Genomic DNA, 10,868 nt, shown 5'->3' with positions numbered 1-10,868 from the left:
CGGGCGCGGGGGCGCGCGCGGGCTGCGGCGCTGACCGCGGTGCCCGCAGGTGAGCTTCGACGGCGAGGCCGGCGTGGACGAGGGCGGGCTGACGCGGGAGCTCTTCAGCGTGGCCGCCAGGGCGCTCCGCGAGCCCGGGGCCGGGGCCTTCCGCCGCCTCGCCTCGCAGCTCCTCTGGTTCCCCAGGCAGGTAAGGGCGGACGCCGCGGGCCCTGCTCCCTGCCCCGCGGCCGGGCCGGGGGGCGGCGCGGGGCCCCCTCCCTTGCCTTACCGCCGCTGCTCTTACTGCTTCTGACTAGGCGTCCAGCCACGGCAACACCTTCTTCCTCGTCGGGACCCTCTTCGGAATGGCCCTGTACAACAAGTGCATCGCTCCCTTTCCCTTCCCCCAAGCGCTCTACAAGAAGATGCTCCAGGTCGAGCTCACGCTGGAAGACTTGAAGGAGCTGCTGCCTTCAGAGGGCAGGTACGGCCCCAGACCGCCTCCGCCTCCGCCGGGAGAGCGCTGCCGAGGCAGGTGCCCTGACCGCGCGGCGCGGGCGGAAGGCGCCGAAGCTGCGCCGCCGTCCCCAGCTGCTGTCCTGGCCCACGTATCGCAAAACTCCTCGGTCCCGGAAGGCCAGCTTTCCACGCGAGGCCTGTGAGCAGCAGAAGAGAGACGGGAGCCCCCRCCCTGGAGCCGGTGGCGGGGCTGAAGTGCAGAAAGGCCCTCAGGGGACGGAAACCAGAGGTTGCCTGAAGAGCTCTGAGAGTCACAGCACTGCAAAATAGATCTCCTAGATCATCCCCCAGTCCAAGTGTAGATCTTTCCTAGATAGTCTTTGGAAGGCTGTTGTCCAAGCCCCCTCACCACTGGACTTGCTCTGTAAAGTTAYCCCCCCGCAAGGGGTGGGAATAGACTTGCCCGGAATCCTTGGCAGTCAAGGCATCTGCCCTCAGGTCACGGCAGCGGTGGGACATAAGTATAGGGGTCGTTTTAGGGCCACGTATGGAGGTGCCACGTGAATACAAGTGTTCTCTGTGTGTATATGCATTTAAGTAGTGGCTGCCAAGGAATGGTTTTGAAGCAGAATTTGAATGCCACATAGAACGATCTTTGAAGTATGTTTCTTCTCCCCCCCCCCCCTTTTTTTGTTTTAAAAGGAGTCTTCAGCAAATTTTGGATGAAGAACACGATGATATCTTTGAGAACCTGGACTTGAACTTCACGGTAAGACATTATCAAGCCATTCAGACATGCTGTGCACTTACTTAGGCAAGTCAGTATCCATACGAAAACAGCACAACTGACCTATGAACTCGTACAGTAAGAGCGCTGTGTCAGGCCTTGCAAAAAGGAAAAACGGTAGATACAGCTCAGCTTGCAATGTTTTGATTTACTTGTGTAGATACTGGAAGAAGAAGGAGGCTCCACGGTTGTCACTGAACTTAAAGAAAATGGTACCAACATTCCTGTCACTAAGCAGAACAGGTAGGTTTTATTTTTTTATCCTGTTTTCTGTCATGAATATATGAAATATCAAACGACTAACTATCCCCATAAGCTTTGAAGTGTTTGGCATCCTGTCATAGGAGAGGAGGAGGTTTCTGTCCATTAGCTTTAAGCTGCAAGAATTTAGTGTTCCCATGTTTTTCCACTTGTGTCCTCCCTGCTAGAAATCTGTGCACTTGCTGTGCAAACCATTTGCATGGTGACACTCTTAGAAAGTGCTGAACATCAGCACTGTGTTACATACATGGGATATATCTTGCCCATAACAGAAGAGGAGAAATCTATCAATAAGACATCRTGTCAGTGGTAACTCTAACACAGGGGAACAGAGAGAAGTTCTACGTCTTGAGTTATGCAGTTGCTCCGAGGACCCATATGGATCCACGAAGGGGCTGTTTAGGAAGCTCAAAGTATATCATTTACATTGGGTGGATTGTATAGAAGTATAGGGTCACTAAATGTTTCCTCATCATGAATAGAGAGGAGTGCAATCGTACTGATTAGCAGCTGTGTGAATAATTCTTTCGATTCCAGCATAATTCTTTGGCTTTTGAAATGAGTTTGTCTGGATTTACACCATTTTTTTCTGCTGGGTTCTGTCATCATAGTGAAATGACAAGTATGATTTCATAGGAGAGCTCATACGAAGATGAGGAGTGTTATCAAAAGGAATCCATGCTGGCCAGCGTTCTCTTTTATTTGCTTAATTCAGTGAATGAATAATTGCCAGTAATGACTGCTGACAGTAAAGACAATGTAAAGCAGGTCCTACATGCAGCATATGGCCCTGGCCACATCCAAGGAATAAAGCTCTTTATATTTCTTCTTTTAAAGACATCACCTCTTACGTTGCTTGTTTGAATCAAAATATCTTTGCAGGAAGGAATTTGTTGACTTGTATGTGAACTATGTGTTCAATGAATCAGTACAGAAGCCATTTAAGGAGTTTATGCGAGGGTTTTCAAGAGGCTGCCCAGCTAAAAAGTGGAAGATGTTTCTCCCTGTAGAGCTCCAGGCTATTTTTGAGGGACACAAAAAATATGACTGGCACCTGCTGGAAAAGGTACTGGATACAAGCAGAATGTATCTCTGCTATATTTGCTGAGCATAAACTCTTTCTGCCCTGTTCTTTTGTTGATTGCATATGTCATAAGTACCAAAATAGGGTTTCAAGGGACTCTCTTTTTTTTCACTTGTCTCATGGTTTTGAATGTATTTCTTGTACCCCAGCTACAAGAGTAAAAGAGAATAAAAATCAAATAATAGATCAAGGATTGTCACGTAAATATTTAAAAAAACAAACAAACAAGCAGATTCCAGAGATTAAGAGGATTTGAACATCTATGAAGAGGACTATAAAATATATTGGATAAACTGTTGTTGCTTTAAATGGAAAAGGATTAACTGGCCAGTTTATTTTTGTTTTCTTCAACAGAATGTGATGTACTCAGGTTATAGAAAGTCAGATGAAATCATCAAAAATTTTTGGGATGTGTTTCACAAACTCCCAGAAGAAAAAAAGAGAATGTTTCTCGGTAATGTATCAGACACTTTAAACTGTTTTCTAGCCCCTTCTCTCCCCTAGAACACACATTTTAGATTTCTTCATTACACGTGAAAAATAYTGTCATTCCAGATGGCTTTGGCCATGTCTTTCCCCACCGTTCTCTAGTGAAAGCCAGAGAGAGTTGACATGGGGATACGCACAGCCTCAGTTCTGACCTCCCTGGAGGCTTACCTGCGTGCACCTGACACCCCCATGAACCCTGCAACTATTTTGTCGCTTACTTCTGTGGGTATCAGCTGTTGGTCAGAGGCCTCAGAGACCTTCCTTGTGTATACTGACACAAGCAGTTTAGCGTTTTTCAAAGGACTGCAGAATCCAGCCCATTCTTTTTAAATGCAAAAGGTCAGATGTAGCCTGKCTTTTTTTATCCACAAAGTCTCTAAAAGTAAAACAGAGCTTATAAACTATGAATCTCAAGAGATTTATTATATTCAAGTCCGAGAAAGAAAACTAATTAGCTTATGGAAATAACCATATGTTTACAGTAATTTTCTCTGCAGTTTTTCATCTTCTGATAATGTTTTTTGAATCTACTAACTAGTTTTTTTTGTTTTGTTTGTTTGTTTGTTTGTTTGTTTGTTTTAAACCTCCATCCAGCTTTTTTGTCAGGATCTGATCGAATTCCGGCAAGTGGACTAGAAGATTTTACATTTGTTATTGCAGATCCTGAAAAGGAAAATCCAGATGCGTACTATCCTGTTGGCAATACCTGCAGCTATATATTACAGCTCCCCAGATACAGCTGTAAAAGAATACTCAAAAAAAGGCTCCTCTCTGCCATAGAGCATTGTGAGAATTTTGGTTTGCCCTAACTTTGTCGGGAGTGCTTTAAAGCAAAAATAAGCAAACAGAAAATTCAGTCTTTGTCTCACCTCTTAATTTATTTTTCTTTGTGCCTCTGATGTGCTGGTTTCTCCTCACGCCTTCCCTTATTTTTACTCTACTTTCTAGACACTTAAGTGCAATTCTCAGGTTGTGTATTATAAAAACGAGCTTCGATCAGATGCCTGGTTGTTAGGATTCTTCTTTCCTGATTTTAATCATCTACTTAACATGCTTTCATGAAGCAAGTTGGTAAACAGATATGTTTACGTATATGTCCATCTTCCCTGCACTGTACTGATGCTACTTAGTGGGTGACCTTTCAGCAGCCTGAGACTTTGTGCTTTCCAAATCACCAGCAATCACACTGTAAGTGTACGCTAACCAATAGTAGTTGCAAGAGGAAGACAGGAAAAGTTTTCATCCATATTAGTGATGGATCTTCTTAGGGAGCACTTATTTCTAAGGAGACCTGCTCCTGAAAACTGAATTGACTGAGCAGTCATTACTCACCTGTATATTGCCTTTGATTTACCTGAGAGACATTCTCAGGATGAGGACTTGAGTGATCCTTGACTTAGTCAAAAGCCTTATTTTTAAAGCATTAATGGTCTTTTTATTATTTAGTGTGATAGTACTGTGGAATTTGTCGTGTTTTCTTTGTATTTTCTATGTAGATGGTTTACAATAAAACAAAATATTAGGCCTGCAGAACAACTCGGTGCCTACCCAGAGCCCTGTGAACATGAGGCATGACTGCTGGAAGTTCATTGCCAGGACTGTACCTGACACTGGCAGCACATTGTCAATGTCCAGCAGAGTGTAAAGGCTACAGCTGTATATTTTTTCCTGTATGTTTTACTTCATGTAAAAAAAAATATGTATTTTGTTCTATTGAGAGACAGTGATAATGATTTACTAGCAATCCTCTCGTTTCTTTGCTGTGTTAAATGTGTGAATGGACACACACAAAGAATGATTTTTATTGTCAAATGCTATGTTGAATTAAGTGATGATTGATTGAATTCCCATACCTGTAGTTTTGTTCTTTTTTTTGTTAAGCAGCTGCCTGTGTATCTGTGTTTTCTGTCCTCATATAGTAGATATAGGAAAGTCATTCACATGAGGAGTCAAGTGTACTTCAAACAGATGCATTGCCTAAGTCAAATAAGAGAAGGTCTTGGGTTTGGTGCAAAATATACTTTATATGAATGTAAAAACTTAGTGCAAGAAGAAGACAGCATTTTCTACCTCCAGTTCTGTCTTTACTCCGTGTGCTGTCTATCACGTGTAGTGTCCTGACCCAGACGTGGCTGCGTTTTAGCGAAAAGTGAAGTTTTACTCCCAAGCTGTAGAAGATAACCTGCATCACTACAAACATGTCTGTTATCACTTGGGGAACTATCCTGCAGTCTTTTGTTTCAGTCACTGGTTTATTGGTGTGAGAGGTACTGCAGCAATGCCATTATTTTAAAGCATTTGATACAACTCAGATTGTAAGAAAAGGTTGCACCTGGGTCGTTCAAAGCATGTGTGAGAAGTGCGCAAGGCTTGTGAAGAGAATTACATTTCTTTTTTTCTTCTTCTGACTCCAGCATATAGGCTGACAGACCCACAGGAGTTGCAGTAACAGGGGAGCTTTTGGTGAAAGCACCTCCCTGGAGACTGTCCCAGCCCAGTGGATTTTAACCAACACAGTGCCATCTGCTCGTGGTGACTTTTTTTCCCACTACATGAAAAATGKTTTTTTAACCATCTCTTTAATGGGTATCACGCAGCTGCAGATATATTTCTGAGGAATGAGGGAACTGGCAGAAACCCAAGCTGTTGCCCCACGTGATGTCATCCCCACTGAGCTAGAAGATCCTACCCCAGCCAGTACTGCCAGATCATTGCAGCTCTCTGTCATGGCAGCTCAGGTTGCTGCTTTTCTCTAGCGTGCTCCCAGCTGCTTGTTCCTTTTTTTTTTTTTTTTTTTTTTTTTTTTTTAAGCCTCCATTAGGGCTTGGAAATCTGGAGTGATCTTCAATGCTGTGCAAGTGCACAGAAGGTGTATTCTGTTCGGATTTCAAAACAACCCATTGGAGATTAAATGATTACAGGTTTATTTAAAGCCTGAAGGAATTTCCTTCTTGTCATGTCTGATGCAACAGCACAGAGGAGATAAAGCCTAGAGTAACTTTCAAGGCTATTTTTAATTTGTCCTCAAATAAGCCCTGCTTTTACACACACACAAAAAAAAAAGCTTCAGAAGGAGCAGAGTAGAGCATTCCTCTGTCTTTTCTTGAAATGACTTTGAGCACCAAGCTGTATCTATGTTCTGTCAAGTAATGCTCATTACAGAACACACACAGAAAAACAAGGTGCATGAACCTGATATCCTGCTATRAGTTTAAAAGGTTAAACCAAAATAACACAGATTCAGACAGAAAAGAAACCCTAACAAGAAGGTAGGGAGTGGCAAATATGAAGGCACAGTTTCTCTGGTGCAGAGAGTCTCTACAGCTTCCTGAACACCATAGATCACAAGGATGGGAAGCCTTTTACTGTATTACTGCAGAGCAGGGTGTAACCTACCAGAGGTAGCAGCAATCCCTCCGGATGTCATTGCACCATGATCCTACCTGCTCATCCTGTACTTATTCTGAGTCATTTTATGTCTTTATGGAAACAATTCAGGAAAATCTTGGCTGGTCAAACCAGGCTGCTTCCTGACTACAGGTAGCCTCAGCCCCAAGGSACTTCAGGGACAGCTCTTAGTATTTTTTTGATGGATTTGAATTAAATGTGTCTGGTGCAAGGCATGACTGCATTTTGGAGTAACATAGTTTCCTTTGAAAAACACTTTCAACCGCTCCTTCTCTAACAATTCTGCACTGCCAGGACTAGTTAAGAAATGTTAAAGGACACCCACAAGCGCTTCACCTCTTAGCTCCTATATGCGCAAATGCTCGCTACCAAGGCTTGCACTCAACTGCTCCATGTGAAAGAGAGGACTGGACATGAACCAGGGAAAGGAAAGCAAAAAGAAAATAGGTGGCAGAAATGAATCAAACCAGGGAATGCAAGCTAGTAATGGAAACTGCAGACTCTGTACCAGTCTGTACATGCCCTACCCCATTTATAACACTATTGATAAAGCTTTTGACTTCATACCTGCCAGTACAAAATAAGAGGTCAGCTCAACTTAACCCTGGAAGACATTGCTGCAGCAGTTATTCCCTTTGATCTATGAGGGAGGATATTTTTTTTCCTGTTTGTCTCATGTTTTCCCTTTTTGCCTGGGAAATAGTTTATGCACTCTTCTTCCTGACATTGTGGAACAGCTTGTAAAAAGAGTTAAGCTTATCTGATTCTCAGCACACATTAACTCACTGCCTGTACCCTTGAAACGTATGAATCAGGTACCTCAAAAATAATAAATCTTTACATCAGGGAAGAAAAAAACTCACATTTTTAAAGGACATTGACTTTGGGGATTTCTCATATGAACTGAGTTGCAATTTCAAGCTTTTTCTAGGTTTCCCACTGTTACTGGGAGTCTCTTGTAAATCAGTTGTCTTCCTCAGGGCTGCAGGGAAGAATTTTAAGCATCCTCAGGCTTGTGACAAAACAGAAAGAATTAAGGATTTATCCCGATCATTCAGAACTAATGAACTAAGGCAGTGCAGCAGCTGTCGGGCTGCGACATGACTGTGACGGATGGCGAACCACATCACACACAAAAACACAGCCCGGATTGCTGAGCTTGAGATACGACAAAATGCATCATCCCTCTGGGGACTACCGTGGCTTGGGGGAAACACCGCAACCCGCAGATTGCTGCAGAATTCGGCGGGGGCAGGTTCCCGGCACCACACAGAGAGAGGCCCAGCTCTGCGGAAGAACGGGGAAACAGCGAAGCTGGCTGCCGTGGGCTGACAYGCAGGAATGGGCTGCCCCAGCCTGCTTCAGTCTGGATTTGGGGAACACTCTTTCAATGCGTAAACAGTACTTTTACTTGATGTGTGCGATTCCTAAGCACCCTGTATTGTGGCTGACCTGCTGCAGAAAGCCGGGCATGATTTAGGACTTGGTGGTCTGTAACAGGAGCAAGGAACAACCCAGCTGAAATCCTGGACCTGTCAGGGCTTTCTGTTATTAGATTCAGAACCCAGCATGAGAAACTGGTAGCCAGAGCTGGTGAAGCTCTTGAAATCTCCCTCTCAGTACTCAAGGGACTTAATATCCGTCACACATTGGTCTTTGGGGTGGTTTGAGGACTATTTAGTGTAGTATTGGTGATGAACTCTGAGGAGGAGTATGGCTAAAAAGGTGTAAAGCATCACTACTTGCACATAGCCACCCCCACCCACACACACACAATTAAATGTCTGTACCATGGACTGTTGTGGCAAAAGGCTACCAATGGCACATATGGAAAGACTCTGAGGAGATACATCTACCAGAAGAGGGTTCACAGGGCAGCTGCCACTCCATCACCCTTTGTGGAGATAACTGCAGTGATAATAATTTGTGTTACCTCAACATGCATGTTGTGGAGACCTCCTCTGTGCTGGCCYGTGCGGCTCTTCACACTGGGCAGCTGTTTATTTAAGTAAGGGAGAAAAGAGGCACTTGGGAAATCCTGATTAGTTGCATATTTTGCAGTCTCTGGACATCTTCAGACCTGGTCCTCTACGGTGGTTGGGTGGGGGTGTATCACTTTGAAGGGGTTTATCTTTCTCAACAAGCAGAGATAACCTATTAAGGAAATAGTGAGCTAAAAGCTGTTCTGGAAAAAGATCTAACCTTGCCATGGGCCCTTCTGGAGCAGACATTAGCCAGCAGGGAGATGTTGACTCCACACATGCCAGCTTGATTTAGCCTGGGGAAAAAAAATAAAAAATAAAAAGAGGAAAATCTATACTGCAATAAAGAAAATCCATACTGCAGTGGAACTCGAGCTCTTATTAAGAAATTTGCACTGGTAGCAGCCTCCAAAAGAAGCGGCACACAGTAGACTGCATGGAAACAGATACAGAATTATTTTACTTTGGTCTCTTTATTACTTTGTACATTTATAAAGTGCTAGCCCTGAAAGTTCTCTTTGAACTTGAAATACAGCCAATTAGTAATTGCTTTCAGCAAGAGATTCCTGGTTCCCTCTGACAAATCCTGGGCTTGACTAGCTTGTTTTCTTGTTTTTTGCATGTCCTTGCCTCCTTGATTGCTCCGTCAGAGACCCAAACAAACAGAGGAAACTGAGTGTAAAGGGAAACACTGACTATATACAAAGGGCTTCCAAACGACAAAATAAACAAAACAAAAACAAACAAAGAAGGAACTGTTTTTTCTTCTAAGCGTTTACAGTTATTGTAGAAGCTGCTTGCAATACTAGTAGATAAAAGCTATTATGTCAGTGGTGTAATTTTACAATGCAAAGTAGTTTGTTTTCTGCAAAATTTGCATGATCCATGCCCATATAGGTCACATTTTTGCCTCATACGTGACACATTGCATGCTAGCCATAAACACTGAAAGCCGCCAGAGAGTAGCACAGGGGAGATGAATACCGTGGGCACTGGACATGGTTTAGGGACCTCTATTTTTTTGGAACCCGTACAAGCATCTCTATGCGGTTTGCACGAATCCTGACTGCTGTTTTGACGGTCTGAGTGGGAGCCAGATGTGTATAGCTCTGGTGCTTGTCCTTCAGTCAAACACGACTGTCGATTGTTGGGTTACCTTGATTACTGTTACATGACTACAGAAATGCAGCCATTTCTCGGGTGACATGTGGGTGGCCTTTTCCTAACTGGATGGCATTAAAATCAGAAAATACGTCCTTAGGAGTTGTAATTGCATGCTCATTTGAAGGACCGACCTCTTTTTTCTTTTCTCTCTCCAAAGATTCACCCTTTGACCACAGATATTTCCCCCAGCTTGAAATTTGATGTAAAATATTAATTCCAAAGCAAACAAGCCTGTCAGATGCCCAAAGGCCAGGCAAAACGAAAGATAAAAAAGAAGAATGAGGGAGGCTGCTGACTAACGTTATTAAGAAGCCATAGCTCACGCTTATCAAAACGAAGACGGGCTCCAGCCCCGCGCCATTCCCTCGCCCCAGCTGAAGCCCGGTGCGCGGGCCGCGGCGTGACAGACACGCCCCGCCCSGCCCCCACGCCTCAGTCACGAGCCTCGCCCAACTGCCAACCGCCAACGGCCGCCCGCGCGAGGCCCGCCCAACGGCCGCTGCCCGCCCGCCGCCGCTGATTGGCGCGCCTGGGCCGGCCCCGCGCTGCTCATTGGGCGCGCCGCGACGTCACTCCCGCCGGCGGGGGGCGGGACTTCCTCGTTGCCGTGGCGGCGGCGGCGGCGGGGCCGGTGAGGCGGCGGCAGGTGGGGAGTGGCGGTGGGATTCCGGCGGGGATTTGAGGGGGTTGAGGCGGGCACTGGGGGGGCTTTGGGGGCGCTGCTGCGCCCGGTGAAGGGTGGGCAGGCCCGGCGGTATCGGCAGCAGCCGGGACCGTGTCACGTCACGTCGCGGGCGGCGGCAGCAGCCTCTCGCGGGTGGCGCCTTGTGGCCCCCCGCTGGGCCGGAGCTACCGGGGGTGGGGAACGTGCGAGGGGCAGAGCCATGGTCTGAGGCCGCTGGTGCCCCCGGCGCGGGTGCCCGCGGGCTGGCGGCGCCGGTGCGCCCGACAGGGGGCGAGGTGCCAGCGGGGCCTGACGGGGGTTGGTGGAGTCCGTCCTTCTCCTTGTGCGCCGTGGAGGTTGCCGCTGGTGGCTGGTCGAAAATGCTTTCTCGGAGGGCGCTTGGTTGTGCAGTGGAAATGCTCTGTTTGCGGTGGGATTGGTTGCAGCTGGCATTTGCTCGCTCAGTGACCTGAGCGTCTAGTTGGAGCGAAACGAAGGCAAGAAGGAGAAAGTGGGCTTGGAGGCCCGCTTGTGACAGAAACAAGCAGCAATTGCTTCGTTATTGGGCAACGCTGATTTAAAAAAAAA

General features: G+C 46.0%; 2 protein-coding genes across 5 annotated transcripts in view; both read left to right on the top strand.

The window, feature by feature from the left end:
- LOC146593673 (E3 ISG15--protein ligase HERC5-like) overlaps positions 1 to 4,846 on the top strand; it is an 18,176-nt gene extending 13,330 nt beyond the window's left edge. For 2 of the 3 annotated variants that reach the window (XM_085308820.1, XM_085308819.1), the window contains exons 17-23: positions 50 to 190; positions 300 to 466; positions 1,144 to 1,210; positions 1,389 to 1,471; positions 2,372 to 2,555; positions 2,928 to 3,027; positions 3,657 to 4,846. In XM_085308820.1, the coding sequence (XP_085164946.1) occupies positions 50 to 190; positions 300 to 466; positions 1,144 to 1,210; positions 1,389 to 1,471; positions 2,372 to 2,555; positions 2,928 to 3,027; positions 3,657 to 3,871 (957 nt within the window). In that variant the 3' untranslated portion in view covers positions 3,872 to 4,846. Of the gene's footprint in view, positions 1 to 49; positions 191 to 299; positions 467 to 1,143; positions 1,211 to 1,388; positions 1,472 to 2,371; positions 2,556 to 2,927; positions 3,028 to 3,656 lie in introns of those variants that run through there. The other variant, XM_085308821.1, reaches the window with a different exon arrangement.
- A 5,365-nt stretch (positions 4,847 to 10,211) lies between these two features.
- LOC146593672 (putative E3 ubiquitin-protein ligase HERC3) overlaps positions 10,212 to 10,868 on the top strand; it is a 52,168-nt gene continuing 51,511 nt past the window's right edge. The window contains exon 1 of one of the 2 annotated variants that reach the window (XM_085308823.1): positions 10,212 to 10,262. The gene's annotated coding sequence lies outside the window, so the exon portion shown is untranslated. The remainder of the gene's footprint in view (positions 10,263 to 10,868) is intronic. The other variant, XM_085308822.1, reaches the window with a different exon arrangement.

Source organism: Rhea americana, unplaced genomic scaffold, assembly GCF_003343005.1.
Source record: "Rhea americana isolate MKP2758 unplaced genomic scaffold, rheAme1 scaffold_284, whole genome shotgun sequence".
Classification (NCBI taxonomy): domain Eukaryota; kingdom Metazoa; phylum Chordata; class Aves; order Rheiformes; family Rheidae; genus Rhea; species Rhea americana.
The sequence above is the reverse complement of the archived record's forward strand: the minus strand, read 5'-3'. Positions and strand labels throughout refer to the sequence as shown.